The sequence below is a fragment of the Mustela nigripes genome, chromosome 14, assembly GCF_022355385.1.
Source record: "Mustela nigripes isolate SB6536 chromosome 14, MUSNIG.SB6536, whole genome shotgun sequence".
In the NCBI taxonomy this organism is placed as follows: Eukaryota; Metazoa; Chordata; class Mammalia; order Carnivora; family Mustelidae; genus Mustela; species Mustela nigripes.
The window spans coordinates 5,967,250-5,983,405 of NC_081570.1; the positions used below are offsets into that span (position 1 = coordinate 5,967,250).

Sequence of the window (16,156 nt, forward strand, 5' to 3'; positions counted from 1 at the left end):
AGTCTGAGATTCTCTCCCTTTCTGGCTGTCGCTCCCCACACCCCCAACCCCAGCTCATGCTTTCTCTAAGAAATCTTAACAACAAACTTGTGTGCTTGACAGACTGAGCCAGGCACCACTTCTCTCTTCTGGTGATGACAGAGCCTCCTACTTATAAAGGCCCCGCGGCCCAGCACACATCCGTGAGCACTGAACACGAGCACGGACTCGGACCGGTTCATACACACACGCACACAGTGTTCCTACGGGTCACTGAGGCCTTTTTATTCTGCTCACAGAACCACTGGGGATCTCCCCTGTGGACACCTCGGGATTATCACGTAGACAGATGTGGCTCCAGACACTGGGTAGGAATTGAGGTGAGAAAACAATGATTCGGGCCAACCTCACAACTACAGAGCTAGGGTTTCCAGCAGGGCTCCAGATGGTCGAGTCAGGCTTCTGTAGCAGTTCTAAGGAAGCGCGAGAACAGCACAGGGAGGGGAGCGGGCAGTTAACTAGCAGAGGCCCCGGCCAGTCTCGCCTGGGGGCCTCGAGCTGCCCCGGGAGCAGCGGGGACAGAGGTCTAACGAGCCGACTCAGGACCACAGGACCTGGGGTGCGCTGCCTGGAGCTTACTTGGCGAGGGGGTTTCGGAAGCTTCTGCCAGCAAACTTAGCCTTGCTACCCAGTTCCTCTTCAATTCTTGGGAAGCAAAAGGGGAAGAGAGATCAAACGTCTGTTCCCAAGGCCCCGCAGAGACACAGGCTCAGCCTCCCCACAGTGTGGCTGCTCGCAGCCCACAGGAGAGGGAGCAGCCGGCTCTCCCCAGCCCCCTAACCCCCAGCAAGTGGGCCATCTGCTGCTGCTCCTCCTCCTCCTTCCCTGCCTTCCCCCAGCCCAGGACAAACTAGAAGGTAGGTCAGGTCTGCTGTTTCTTGGAATGTAACACATGGACAACCCAGTTTTGGGGGGAGCTCGTTCATGAAGCATCTGCATCCTGGTGCCCTGCCCAGTGGGCAGCTTGACTGGACACACGGGCAGGAGGCATGGGTGTCACTGATGACTGAGCCCTGGGTGTGCTCATGGTGCAGGGGTGGGGTAACCGGTGACGTTTCTACACGTTTCTCTGAGACACAGACTGAGGCACTCATAGTGGAAACCCTAAGGCTAGAACGAGCTTAAAAGTCTCCAGTAAAGGAGGAAGCAGCACAGTGTCCACAGATAAGCCCCACAGGAAGGCCAGCGGCTGCAGTACATGGGTGATGGGTAGGGGACAGCCCGTTAGTATAACCTGGGACGGCCTCATCAAAGGGACGGTCCTTTTCCTGCAGGACTGGAGAAAGGAACAAAATAAAGGCAACTTTCCAAGTTCAGGAGCTTCCCAAGGATGCATTATGATAAAAAGGGACCAGACTGGGATGCCTAGATGGCTTAGTCGATTAAGCATCTGCTCGTAGCTCGAAGAATTCTAGGACTGGGGAGCCTGGGTGGCTCAGTAGGTTAAGCCTCTGCCTTCAGCTCAGGTCATGATCCCAGGATCCTGGGATCGAGCCCTGCATTGGGCTCTCTACTCAGTTCGGAGCCTGCTTCCACCCCCCTCCACCTGCCTCTCTCTGCCTCCTTATGATCTCGGTCAAAAAAATAAATATGGGGCGCCTGGGTGGCTCAGTGGGTTAAGCCTCTGCCTTCGGCTCAGGTCATGATCAAGTCCCGCATCGGGTTCTCTGCTTGGCAGGGAGCCTGCTTCCTCCTCTCTCTCTCTCTGCCTACTTGTAATCTCTGTCAAATAAATAAATAAAATCTTTAAAAATATATAAAATATTAAAAAAAAAAAATTCTAGGATTAAATTAGCTAAAGGGGAACCTGTTCCCTCGTCCACCAGGAGATGGCAGCACAGTCCGGCTCAGGCTCCAGCTTCCTGGCCATGGGCAAGGTGCGTTAAGTTCTCTGCCCAGCTAGCACCAACCCCACAATGCTCAGGGGCCAGTCCGCCACAGCCCCGCCCCGGGCCCGCGCACACATCTGCACAGACCCCCCCGCCAAGAGCCAGGAGCTCCCAGTGTTCAGGCGGGGGCCCCCACCCCACTACAGGGAGGGTTCCTTTTTACCTGAGGATCTGGTTGTACTTGGCCAAGCGCTCAGATCGGCAAGGTGCCCCCGTCTTGATCTAGAACAGGAAAAGCAAGGTCACTTGCACTCGTTGCAGACGTTCAATCTTCAAGAGCATGTTGGGCAGGAAGGAGGGGAAGGAGGAGCACCCAGGGCCCCATCCATGCGCCGACCTCCCAGTACCACTGCCAGGAAGCTGAGGTCAAAGCACACGGAGACAAGCGGCTCTTTACCTGCCCAGTGCAAAGTCCCACCACCAGGTCAGCGATGAAGGTATCCTCGGTCTCCCCAGAGCGATGCGAAACCATGACGCCCCAGCCATTGGACTGGGCCAGTTTGCACCTAGACGTCAGGAAACAACCCAGATGCTTGAGACTCCGTTCCTGGGCACAGCAGCCCCATCAGGCCCTCCTGATGCCCGGCTTCACCACCCCTGGTAGACCAGAAGAGCAGCCAGAGCCAGAAGCCACCGCCAAACTTTCAACTCCTGGGGACAATAATCCTCACATTCCTCTCCACTCGCAGAGCCCTGAGGACCTTCTTACGTCACATTTAAAAATCGGGGTTCAGCCCCCTTGAGGGGAGAGGCTGGTCTCCCCCGGTAGCGCCCATGACTGACATTCTCCGCGAGTCTAACCTGATCATGCAGTGTGAGGACTGGGCCACAGTCGCCCGACACCCCAGGCCCCTTCCCTTGGTGCCACTGCTTACAGGCCACCAGAAGTTTAAGCTTGAACGACAGGCCCTCCACCCCCCAGCAGGCAGCAGCTCTGGCTGAGGGTCAGCCCCTAGCTCTGGGATAGCCAACCCCCTCAGTGCACTTACGCCTGGAGAGACTCAGTCACGGAGCCGATCTGGTTCACCTTCAGCAGGAGGCAGTTGCATGATTTCTCGCTCACGGCCTTGGAAATCCGCTTCGGGTTGGTCACAGTGAGATCGTCCCCCACCACCTGGATGCCAGCACTGGCAGTGAACTTCTGCCAAGCCTCCCAGTCATCCTGGTCAAAGGGGTCTTCGATGGACACCACTGGGGAAAGGAGAGAGCCACGTCTGGTCATTGAGCCCCCTGCCCCACACCCCCGCACCCACCGGCACCCCAACTTCCTCGCCGGGTCTCTCCCCTTGCCCCCACCAGGACAGGACCAGCCCTGGAAACACTCTGCCTGCCCACCGAAATCACCCGCAACCCCGGCCGCTACAGATGCTGAGGGGAACACGGCTCTGTCCAGTGCGGCCCAAGTCTTGTGCCAGCGAGAACAGAAACAGCCACAGGCTCGGGAGGCTAAGAGTGGGCTTGTCTCGGCCCCCACCTGGGCACCTTCTCTAACCCCGTGTTTCAACGCGGGGACTAAGAGACTTCCCGGCCTGGTTCTTGCTCCAGCACGTGCTGAGTGAATTACTGACCCACTCTGTGCCTCAGCCCCCACACCCCACACGGGCCAGTATCAAACGGTCTCTACCCTGTGTGCATTATCCGACGCCCAGAGCAGCACCCGCTCTCCGCCCCAGCATGCTAGAGCCAGCGCTGCCCTCGGCCTAGGAGCCTGCTGGGACAATGACAGAATCGCCTTCCGCACGAGGCCAGCGGGCACTCACCTGGGTAATCCTTGATGAAGGACTTGTACAGGTTGGCCAGCTCATCGGGCGTGATGTACCTGCTGGGGTCATCGGGGGACTTGAAGTCCAGGTCATACTTGCCCGACCGGAAGAACTCCGAGGCCGCTACGTCCATGCCGATGACCACCTTGTCGGTGTAGCCGGCTTTCCCAATGGCGTTCTTCAGCAGCTCCAGAGCTGGACGGGGAGGGTGGCAACAAGGCAGGGGGTGAGGAAAGGGCCCTCCAAGAGCTGCCCAACGGGAACCCTCCCAGGAGACCGAGGGGGGCCCTGGCCCCAGCCATCGCTTCCAGCATTCCAGTGCTTTCTCCTGTGACGGAGCAAGAAACCGCTGGTCAGGGCCCCCAGCAGGTAACCCCCTGGGAAATTCAGTCTCGACTTTCAGAGGCTTTCTCACTGACGAATGCTCCCCGATTTAGCACCTAGGACAGCTGTGCAGGTCGAGACAGTGACAGTGACCAGCTGAGTCAGCTGTCCTGGATAAGCTGAGCTGGGATCTGAGAGCAAGCCCGGGGCACCGCGAGCCCAGGAGGGCAGGGTGAGGGTGAGGCCCTGCCTACAGGGCCCGCTCTCCCCAGCCCAGGTGCAGGGTCCACCTCACTTGGCAATACTGCCCATACAGGAAGGGACAGAGACACTCGGCGCCTGTCCCACCCCGAAAGGGTCATTTTTCTGTAGGTCAAAAATGGGGAAGTATCAGGCGTTTTGTACGACTGACCCGAAGAGGATGGACATTTGTTCTTTCACTATTTGCCCGGAAGGCAATAAAACTGTGGCTGAACTCTCCTTCCCTTCTACAACAAAAACCTCAGCCGAGAGTCTTTGTCCCGACTCTGTCTAACTGAACTCTTCCATTTAACCCTGTGTCTGAGGACTCCAAGCAAAACGGCTCTGTGTAAGCGTGCCTGTGGGGGAATGAGCTGGGGGGTGCCGGTCGCAGGCCGGACAGACATATCTCCGACACAGAGCAGACCTCATGGAGGTGATGTAAGAATGACAAGGACACGGGGCACCCTGGTGGCTCAGTCACTGAGGCATCTGACTCTGGCTTAGCTCATTACTATCCTGGAGGTCCTGGGATGGAGCCCAGAGTCGGGCCCCCTGCTCTGTCAAGTCTACTTGGCCTCCCCTCTCTGCTCCTCCCTCCCCAGCTCATGCTCTTGCTCTCTTTCAAATAAATCCATAAAATCTTAAATTATGTGTTAGCTTGCACAGCCCTCCTCAGAACTCAATGTGCAGGGAGCTGGCGAGTGTGGGGTACAGCAGAGCAGCTGAGAGGGCCGGGCTGCAGAACACGGGAGCCCCCACGCCAGCCTTTACCTTCTTTGTTCTCCAGGATGTTGGGCGCAAACCCGCCTTCATCCCCCACATTGGTGGCGTCCTTCCCGTATTTCTCCTTGATGACGTTCTTCAGGTTGTGGTAGACCTCGGCCCCGATGCGCATGGCCTCCCGGAAGCTGGCCGCGCCCACGGGCAGGATCATGAACTCCTGCATGGCCAGCTTATTGCCGGCGTGAGAGCCACCATTGATGACATTGAAAGCCTGGGGAGAGACAGAGACAAACACGGCCATCTGGCCCTTGAGAGTCCCACCCAGCGGGCCACATGCAGCTCTGGAATGCTCGCCGGGTCCCCCTCGGGAAGGGCAGCGATCACCACCAAGGAGGGGTTGCCGCCTCGGCACACACAACCCAAGGAGTTTCATCCCCTCATCAACAGGAGGAGACGGGGGTCCCGGGAAGTGGAGTCCCCTGCTTGGACACTTCTAGCCAAGTGGCAGGGGTCTGAGGCTGGGATAGTCGCAGGTGGAGGAGAACGGGGTGGGGGGGGGTGTCTCAGGAGCCCACAACTCCTCACTTGGGGGGCTCCAAGCCACTCACCGGAACCGGCAGGATGACTTCAGCATTGCCCGCCAAGTCGGCAATGTGGCGGTACAGGGGCACCCCCTTCTCAACGGCCCCCGCCTTGCAGACAGCCAGGGACACCCCCAGAATGGCGTTTGCACCAAATTTAGCTGCAACAGAACAGTCAGATGGAAGAATTTCTCAATCACGGCCTCCGGGCCTGTACCCCGACACCAGAGCACCTTCCTGACACCAGACACCAGACACCTGCTCCCCGTGTCCCACCCAGAAACGCTCCACGGGGACTGACCTGCTTTCTCCGGCTACGGGAAAGCCCTTCTTTGGTCTAGAGAACTCTGGCAAATCCCACAGACTGCATGACTTACTCTAAAGCACAGGCGTCTTTTGGGTAACCCTATGCAAATGCTGCAGTCGCAGGCTATTGCTCCTGAGGTTTAAAAACGTGATTTATTTGGGGGAGGTGGGGCGGGTGAGGGGCCCTGAAAACCGAGGGCGAGGTGTCCACGCGGCCAGCACGCGCCGCCCCCAGCAACTCACACTTGTTTTCTGTTCCGTCCATCTCGATCATCAGCCTGTCGATCTTCTCCTGCTCCACGACATTCACTTTCTGCGGGGAGGAGAGCGCGTCAGTCTCTTGGGGTGTGGGGCGTGCAGTCACTCTCCCCATAGGATCTTTGGGCTCCCGTGAGGGGACCCAGATAACTCTGAACCTGTGAAGCCCGAATCTCTTCTCTGGCAGGCCCAAAAAAGGGGGGCAGGGGAGCAATCGAGAGAAACGGAGATGTGACACTGTGCTTCCTTGCTCTCCCATGGCATTCCTCCGCGCTCCAGGAGCCGACCGTGAAATGCAGGTCTGGAGCTGGCGTCACAGAGTGAGTCCTCCCCAGGGGTCCAAAGTCACATCACACATAGGACAGAACTGCCGGGTACATGCTGACAGAGGCAGCGCCACACCGTAGTGAGATTCGGGGTAACCAACTCCATTCGTGCAAACGAGCCGTGTTCCTCACAGGTTAGGGGACACAGCCACCGGCCCCGGCTATTCTCAGTGACAGCACGCCTCGTCACCTCACAGCTGACAGGACTCTGGCAGATAGCCCAGAATCTGAGCTAAATGCTTGACGACTGCCTCAAAGGTGTGATTTCTGGTCAAGTAATGACGTTTAAGCCAGCTGGGCTCCATGACGGGCATGGTACCTACAAACCAAGTAAAACCCCTCAAGCCCCCCAAAATGGGGGTCTCAAAAACCGGCTCTAAGGAATTCACTGAAAGTCAGCATTACTTTAAAACCTTCACACCTGACTGTAACAATGTATTACTTTGTTTGTAATGATCTATGTATAAAAACTAAAAAATGAAAAGAAAACCCTGCAGAACCCCACCATGCCCCATTAATAATTTGACGCCTTTAGCTTTTTTGACAAAGTGAGCCGCCACCCGAGCATGATGGCTTGAGGCAAAACTTCTCATGAGTTTGACCGAAGAACTGTTTCTCCCAAAGGAAGAAAAATGTTCAGGAAAGCCCAGCTCACTGTGTTGGACATGCCAGATAAGAGCACCGAGGCAGAGAGTACAGGGTGCGGGGAGGGGCCCAGGAGGCCCAGGTTCGCAGCACTTGAGCCCACAGAGCAGCAACGAGAAACCGTCTGGGACCAATTACTGAAGGTGAGCACGCCAGGGAGAGACCACAGAGGCACCCCACCTGCCGCTGGTGTACAGGAGGAATTCGGGGGGGGGGGGTCCACACCTAAGCACAGATGGGAGGATGGGGCTTGGGGCGTCGGGTCCCCCTCCCCACTTCACTCATAGCAGCTCAACTTTTCTCTAAGCTTACTCTTCTAATCAAGATTTTATTTAAAAAAAAAAAAAAAAGTCAGTAGAGATATAGTAAATAATTCACAGTTCATGAGAAATAGTCAGGCCACCATGGATACCATGCTCAGTGCCCAAGAACCGCTCTTAAAATTTGGATCTCAACATCCCCAAGGTCAAGAGAGTTGGAGGGGGAAATCAAGGCCATGAGACGGTCTCCCGTGGCTCTGTTCCAATTCCATTCACTGTTAGATGTGGACACACAGGTAAGGGGTAGATTAGAAAGGGTGAGATCATTCTCATGCACGACAAGGAATCCGACCGGCTTCTTTAGCTCTCAGAATAAGCTCTTCCATAACCAGGAAAGCCCACTGGCCTGGGAGATGTTCCGAAGGCATTAATATATTAGTTATTGGGAGACAGGTCCTACCTTGCTAATCAGGGCAGGTGCAATAGTTTTATTGATGTGCTCAACAGCCTTTGAGACACCTAGAAGGAACAATCATATCAAATTACCAACATTAACCAGAAATAGGCTTGAGCAGCGTTGAGCGAACCACCAATGTTGTTAACCCAAATATCCAGAAGCCCGCCCAAAAGACCTTAAATGGGACTGCTTCCAAATCCCCATTTCTCTGTCCTCCCAGAATTGGGGTACTTTCTGGCCCAGTCTGAGTGCTCTTACCTAGGACCCCCAAGGATTAGAGCCACACACAGAGCAACCATCTCAGAATGTCTGAAGGGGCGTTAGTTGGCAAGACCATGCACGGGGACACCAGCCATAAAACTACCGATGTCCAATGTATTACCTGCGTGCACAAGGCTGGTGCCAGGAACTCATTAATATACTTAACGGGTCTGGAGACACCTGACCAGTAGAGATTGGCGGAGAAGGAAAAAAAGACAGACTCAGAAGAGAACAGGCTGTGAAGGACAGGAGAGAGAGAGAGAGACAGAGAGACAGAGAGACAGGAAGGCAGGAGAGTCGCGGGACCAGGAGTTCACCCTCCTGAGAGTCCGGGGAGACACAACGCAGCTTTTAGACCAGTACCCGCCCGGGGGGCCACGGGCAGGGGGAACCCGGGGGAAGGGCCTTCCTGCGGCACGATCGCCAGCCCCGGGCTTCCCCAGCTCCCTTCATCACCGCCCCTCATCTGCAGGCTTTCTAGACTTTTCCCCTATCATCGCCCTCCTCTGAGAATGTAATACGGGAGATACACTGTCCATCCATACTAGCCTTTGAGGGCCATAAATCATGCTAAAATCGGAGGGTATTTTTGCCTCCCCCAAGAACCAATTTCCACCCCTGGGTCGATACTTTCCCTGCTGAGAACGCAAGGTCTGGCCCCACCTGCTTTTCTGTAATTTGGCCACCTAGATTCTGTCCAGAGAGGTGAGCATTGCAAAACCAGTAACAAGTCCATCTGCACAGTGCTCAGCGAGGCTGGCCTGGCCAGACTGGTGTCTCTGTGAATTCATCACCAGAAAGTTCGAACTAGCAGGACTGATCTGTCGGTGAGCCATAGGCTAGAACTTTCAGATACTCCCGAGACGACACCCTGGGAGACTGGGAGCACAGCAGGGCTCCTCAGTATTAGTTAACACTCTCCTTAGCCTGAGGTTCCCTGGCCTAACCAGGAGTTTTCTAGATGGGAGAGAAAGCACGAGAAGCAACGTTAAAATGCTTGCCCCCAAGATTATGGGTTTAGGAAGGCTGGACCCGATAGGGCCAACTCTCTCAGCTGTCCCAAGTACATGCTTAGCTTTGACGCCATAGGCCGAATGAGGTGCTGCCCTCGAATCCAAGGCACATGGAGAGTGGGCCACAGGCCTGCGAGGGGCACACAACCATGCTCTACAGGGAAGGGCCTGGGGTCCGACTCTTACCTTTCCCCATGTAGCGGGTCTTGTCATTGTCCCGGAGCTCAAGGGCCTCGTAGATACCAGTGGACGCACCACTGGGCACAGCAGCTCTGAACAGACCTGGATGTCGAGGGCGGGCGGGGAGAAGAGTTGCGATTGAGAAACACAGTTCAGCCCTTAGCGGACTCCCGCCCCCCAGCAGATGGCATCTCTTAGGAAATGCTGCCACTTCCTTCCACCAACTGGAGATTCAGATAGTCCGTTTCCCCTGCCTTCCACGCTGGTACCAGTCCCTCGCGCCGACCGTAAGGTGAACCGGTGGATTTGTCTAGTTTAATCAAGTTTCCATGCAGAGCTTCCCGAACACTAACGCGCACACAGATCACCGGGCAATCTTGGGGTGAACCTAAGACGTAGGTTCTGAAACGGGAGGTCGAAGACTCTGCGACTGCACCTCCTGCGAGCTCCCAGCTGGGGCCCTGTGGCGCCTACCCCCAGCAGCACCGCCAATGGAAGCACAATGCAATCCACCTAAGAGATTTAAGATTTCCCAGTAGCTACGCTGAAGTAAGAGAAACTCATTTAATATGCTGTTGAACCAAATACATCCAAGAGACTATCATTTCAGATATGTCATTTATGACACACGAGCTTCAGAAAAAAACACAGATAACCAAGGCATGAACGTGGTAACATCAGAACACGAGGAAGCACTGCCCTATGCAGCCTCACGGACACAGAATCCAGACATGGGGCCAGACCTGTATCCTGGGCATAAACATGGCTGATCTTGGCCTCCAAGATCAGTGTCTGGAAAGGTACTGCATGATCTGGTTACAAGGGCAGACAAGTTCAGGGAGCAGGAAATGAAGGCGGCCTCCAGACTACCTGAAGTGAAACTGTAAGGCATTTGCCGTCTGAGGCAGGAGAAAGTACACGAACAAATAGGGAAAAAACCCACCAGAGATGTAAATCAAGAGATCAGTTAACTACGCCTGTGTGTGCGCAGCCGGGCACGGGGACAGGCGCTGGCTCGCTCTGTCCCCATCAGGCACCCACGGGGTGAGGAAGTTAGGAAAGCTAGTGCCCCCCAAAGAACTATGGACTCTGGGTGATGATGCATCAGGACAGGTCTGACAAGACAAATGTCCCGCTCTGGTGGGGAGGCTGTGCCTGTGTGGGGAGGGAGGGGGCGATGTGTGCTCTCTGTCCCTTCTGTTCAATTCTGCTGTGAGCCTAAAACTGCTCTAAGAAGTAAACTGGGGGAAAAAAAAGTGGTGAGAGGCTCTGAACAGATCCTCGATTTCCTGTTTTTGAAAAGCACCAAGAGAAACACGACAGAGTTCCATTCCTTTAAATTTCCAAAAAATATTAACTTTGATCATTGTAAAGCATTTCAAGGGAAATGCCCCCTTCCCAACAATCTTAATCTTGGGTCTTTTTTCCACGGTTGGTTAAGGTCCATTACTTGCCAAATGGAAAGTTCCACCCTCTGACTAAGCAAGCCAATCTCTTAAGCAGCAAGGGAATTCCCAGCATCCTCTGAGAACGCACGGTCCAGGCCACGAAGCACATGCTCGAAGCCACCCTGCTCCCAGGGCACCCGCCACAGTGAGTAAGCCTGGGCAGAACGCAGCAGGCTTCGCTCAGTGATGCCTGGACTCGAGGGACCTTCTTTTTCTGGGCAAGCGGTGGGGGTGGGGGTAGGAGCGGACCGGAAGGGAAGGGCCGCACTTTCCACAGTGACTCAGCTCTGACTGGCAGGTCTGTGCGCTCAGCACCAGCCTTAATTCTGCCTGAAGCTTCTTTTCCTACCTCACCGACCGGGGCCATTTAGACAACAGCTGAGACGTTGCTGGAGGTTAACACAAGGGGAGAGCTTTTAGGAGTCCCCATTCTATTTACTTATTTTTTTTTTTAAAGATTTTATTTATTTATTTGACAGAGATCACAAGCAGGCAGAGAGAGAGAGGGGGAAGCAGGCTCCCTGCCAAGCAGAGAGCCCAACATGGGGCTCAATCCCAGGACCCTGGGATCATGACCCAAGCTAAAGGCAGAGGCTTAACCCACTGAGACACCCAGGCGCCCCATTTACTTATTTTTTTGTTTCAACGCCCCTCCCTGCCCTGGGACTTAGAGCCATGGGGAAAACAAGGGCCTCTGGTGTCCCAACACCCACATGGAGAACTGTTCCCAATCCTTGGTTTAGTAACAACTTTTAGGGGCACCTGGAGGGCTCAGTCGTTAAGCATCTGCCTTTGGCTCAGGTCATGATCGCAGGGTCCTGGGATGGAGCCCTGTATCAGGCTCCCTCTCTCGCTGTCAAGTAAATAGAATCTTTAAAAAAAAAAAAAAAAAAAAAAAAAGACTTCTGCAGACAAAAAAGAGAATGCTTTGCCATCTACCTGCACTCCCCTCCCTTTTCAAGAGAGAAAACTCCATCCCACCACACCAGATCTGCTTGTTTGCTCAGAGCAAGCTGTGAAGCCAACTAGTGACGGGCCATTTTAGGGTCGAGGTGTCTGTCACCTTACTTCCTGACCTCACTGACCTGAGAGCCAAGCAGTCTTGTTTGAAATACTGAAGAGCAGCAGGACAAGGACCCCACGCCTGGCAGCCCTCCCCACCTCCTCCCGGTCAGGAACCACAACCGACCAGCACATGCACATCAGAAGGAAAGGCTTTTCCAACAGACCTTTCCTGGCCCAAAGCTCTATCGTTTTCCAAGGATGGAGTGAGGTAGAGGAGGTGCAGAAGCAAAGGCGCACGTACCTTTGGCAGTGTAGAGGTCGACCTCAACGGTGGGATTCCCACGAGAGTCGAAGATCTCTCTGGCATGGATCTTGAGAATAGACATGGTGACTTTCTGTGGGGAAACACAGTTCGTATCTCAAATCAGTCATAATGCAGCCTTGGATCATTCATTCAAAGAATCACTTCTGAGGATTTGTGGGCTAGAAAGAATTTACACCAGATACACATGGGATGCAAGAATGCTGCCAAGAGTCAGGAGAACCTGCTGGGCTCAGCTCTGCAGGGCCTCAAATCCCTAGTCCAGAGCCTGTCCTGTTAAGTAAAGAAAGACCGGTCATGTGTGCCAGAGAGAACCAAAAACAACTGGAAAGATTAATGTGCTGTTGGCATGCAGAATTGGTGGAATTGAGGCAGTCTGAAGTGGGTTATTGTCAATAGTTCCCAACGAGGGTTGGCATGAGAATGGAAAAGGACCAAGGGGACATGAAGGTCACAAGCAAACTCATCCAGGACAAAAACTCCCAAGATGATCCGAGGAGGAAAATCTGGTTTGAAGTGGAATGGTGAATTCATAGCTGAAACATGGTTTGTACATTGTGGTCTCTGCTACTGCCAATTTCTGGGCCTTTCACATTCCACAGTACTTGGATCTTTAGCAAGACAGAACACACCAAAAATAACATCTAATTAGTATTTCAAATGGGCATTTTACCCATTCAAAGCAGACTGAATTATGAAACGTCATTACTTGAAACTACAATAAAGATTCTATCCTTGAATGCTAAGATACTCTAAGGTTAGAGGCATTCTTTGAAAGCACCTCAAAAAAGGGGGTAGATTTGCAGCTACAAAGAACAAATACCAAGTTCTCAAAGAAAGCCCTTTCTCATTGCCCCTCCCCCACAGGGGCCTCTAAGGAAGAAATAATGCATTCTTGTAAGACAAAGTGGCCCGGTGGAATTGGTTTAGTGCTCAGAGCCATTATCTAGCTGGGCTCCTCTCCAGTATCTTGTCTGGAAAGGTTTTGAGGCAGCAAATAGCATCTTTCTTTTGTGTTAAGTTTCAAAATTAGATAGTGAAGTCACTTCGGAGGCTTTGCAGTCTATGTAACAATGGACTTTTATTCATAACTCAATAAAAAGTATCTAGTTTTTATTTACTATCTTACAAAAAGGAAAATTTGTTTAAATGTATTTTTCAGTTTTAAGATTTTAGTCAACTTGAGTTTTGACAAATTATATACCTGTGTATGATTGCCACCCCCCCCAAAGTCCCCTTCAGGCCCTCTGCAGTCAATCTCCCCCCATCCCCAGGCCACCAATAACTGACTTTATAAATTTTAGATATACTTTTATTTTCATTTTTAAAGATTTTATTTATTTATTTGAGAGAGAGGGAGGGAGACACACACAGCAAGAGAGAACACAAGAAGGGAGAGTGGGAGAGGGAAAGCAGGCTTCCCACCCAGCAGGGAGCCCCACGTGGGGCTCTATCTCAGGACCCTTAGATCATGACCTGAGCCCAAGTCAGATGCTTAAGGACTGAGCCCCCCAGGCCCCCCTAGATGCACTTTCAAGCACATCTTTACTACATTATGCCCTCATCCTATCCTCAGATGCCGTTTTCAAATTTCAGTGATACTAAGACAAAGTGATTTATTTCAGGGTGTGAAAACAAAATTGAACTTATCTTTAAATTGGTCAAAAAACTATTCCTGAGTCATTAAGTTTCAGTAAGCAAGGCGGGCAAGAAAGGCTGGCCTGCCCAAGAGTGTTCACAGCTTATCTGCCTGGACTGAACCCCGGACCAGGGGCGGCACCTGTGGACCGGGCAGTCGGCGCCTACGTGTGTCCCCCGCCGCGTCCCCCAACCGCCACACCGCGCAAAGGGAAGACCCCATTGCACGACAAACAACGAACAGAAAGTTTTCTTAAAATAAGGCCTTTTAATGTCAGCTCGGGGGCCGACTGCCGATGGCCAGGCCGGGGAGCCGGAGCAGCTCCTGCCTGACCTGGGCGAGGTCGCGGGGGATGGTTTTCCCAGTAGGGAAGCGGCTCGGCCGCAGGCTCAAAAACAAGCACCCTCTGCAGTTCCATTCATCAGTCCCTGCCCATTCGGTCACCAGCCGCCCGACCGAGCGGGGCACAGGGGCTGCTGGTGGGGGGCAGGGATCGCGGCTTCTGGGCATCTCTCCCGTCCCTGCCCCTCCTCCATTTTAGGGAAGGCCTGGCTCTAGCGAGCACCCGGGGTGCGGCCCGCATCTCCCCAAGGCCTTGCACCCTCCGCGCCCGCTGCACGGAAGGCCCGCGCGTCCCACTCCCGAGCTCCCAGCAGCGCGGCGGCCCCGCTAAGTGCGTAATCCCGGGCTAATCAGCTCCTGCCCCTCCGGCCGGAGCACGGCTCGCACGTGCCGACCCGCCCCTTCCACGTCCCTGTCCCCCCCAAGGGCAGGGCCCCGCAGGCCTGGGCGGCGGCCCGGCCTGCCTTCCCCGGGTCCCCACCTGGCGGCCGGATAGCGCTGCCCGGGAAAGAAGCAGAAGATGCTGCAGGCACCGAGGACGAGCGTAAAGACGGAAGGTCTGGCCGCTCCGAGGACCGTAAGGTCGTCTCCCGGTGTCCCGCCTCGACTTCCTGCCCAGCTCCCCGAGAGCCCGCCCACTTCCCGCCCCCCACCCCGCCTCCGGCGCGCCGCCTCGCCATTGGCCCGGCGCGCCGTCACTCGGGCCCGCACCTCCCGGGAAGGGGTGGGGCTGCGGCGGCCGCCGCGGCCGGGAGGGGGGAGCGGCGACCCGGGGACGCGGAGAGGCGCGGGGGTGGGGAGTCCCGACTACTCCGCGGCTCTGTGGGGGTGGGGGCGAGTCCCTGCCCCGACGCCCTCCGTTCCCGCCCCCGGCCGGGACCCCAGGCCGAGCCGGGTCTGTGGCGCCGGGGCCCCGGGGTGGGGCGGGGTGGCGCGGCCGGCATGAGGGTTCGGGGCTCCGTCACGTACTCCGAGTCCCGCACGCACGCGGCGTCGCTCCGGCGCCTCACGTCCGGCCCACGACCTTGGCGACGACCTTCGCGGCCCGCCCCTCCCGGCCTGCCCCGCCCCTCAGTGCGGCGCGGAAGACCCCTTCGGCCTCGAAACGTTGGCGGCCGCGCGCCTCGATCGCGCTCCCGGGCCGGGGCTGCAGCGGGACCGCGGGGCCGCGTGTCGGGGGCCACGTGCGCCCGTCCGCGCCTGCGCGCTCCGCTCCTGGCCGCTCCGCCTGCCCGCCCGCCCGCCCGCCGGCCTGCCAGCGTGACCCGGTCTTTTTGTCCTTGTGCATCGCCCAGACAATGGGTAGCGGGCCCAGGTGGCCGAAAAGGAAGTTCACTTTCCTTCAGTTAGAGCTGATGCTTTTTGAGCGCTCCCTACGTGCCAGGCACTTCTTCACGTGCATCCCCAGTGCAGTTCGGCCTTTAGCTCTTGCTAATGTTGCACATGGAAAGCATCTATACACGTTATGATTGGGACTGGAATTTCACACAGATCTGGGTATTTCAAATCAGGTAGTATTCCATGGTAGTCTGGCAAATGAAAACAGGAAAGGGTGGGTGCGGAGATTTCACCTTGCTGCTCAAGAGAGAGCTGCTACCCCTTTAAAATCAGTTCTGTAGTTCAATCCCCCTTGGAAGGAAGGGCTTTCTGTTATCGCTACTTTTGTATTTGCCAGCTTTCACCTTGGTCTCTAAATCTGAGGGCTAAAGTAATGTCATGCATCTCCGTATTTTCTGCATCACCTTGCAGAGAGAGATTCAAATATGCATTGGAATTTAATTCTTAATTCTCCTGATCAGTGGCAAAACCGCTTTTCTTGCTTCACTGGTAACATTTTTATCCCCTGAGCTACGGGGTTAGGTTTCCAAGGTAAAGGTGAGGGCCAATCGAGTCCACAGAATTTTGTTTCCTATTGGCTAAGAAGCAAGAACTTTCGGATTAAAGCAACAGGGAAGTTGTAAAATGTTTCCTAAAGAATTGTGTGAGTTTTGCAAGCAGAGTTTGTGATACTGCCAGTCATCCACTGATGTTGCAGACTGCTTAAAAACCAAGATCGCAGCCCCATGACTCAGCAGCTAAATCAGCTTCTAAGCTTTCTAACTCAGGAAATCAGACACTTAGAGGTGCTGTTC

General features: G+C 54.8%; 1 protein-coding gene across 2 annotated transcripts; it reads right to left on the reverse strand.

Annotated features, from left to right (window-relative positions):
* Window positions 1-243: 243 nt before the first annotated feature.
* Window positions 244-15,101, reverse strand: ENO1 (enolase 1). 2 transcript variants are annotated; one of them, XM_059374878.1, is made up of 12 exons: window positions 14,994-15,101; window positions 12,023-12,116; window positions 9,275-9,370; window positions 7,818-7,876; window positions 6,112-6,181; window positions 5,590-5,723; window positions 5,030-5,252; window positions 3,689-3,886; window positions 2,918-3,119; window positions 2,326-2,434; window positions 2,092-2,150; window positions 244-684 (listed from the first exon to the last, which is right to left on the reverse strand). In XM_059374878.1, the coding sequence occupies exons 2-12, from the start codon at window positions 12,105-12,107 to the stop codon at window positions 615-617; spliced, it is 1,305 nt and encodes a 434-aa protein (XP_059230861.1). In that variant the 5' UTR covers window positions 12,108-12,116; window positions 14,994-15,101; the 3' UTR covers window positions 244-614. The 2 variants fall into 2 exon arrangements, with proteins under 2 accessions (XP_059230861.1, XP_059230860.1); XM_059374877.1 differs by lacking the exon at window positions 14,994-15,101 and adding an exon at window positions 14,506-14,652.
* Window positions 15,102-16,156: the final 1,055 nt, after the last annotated feature.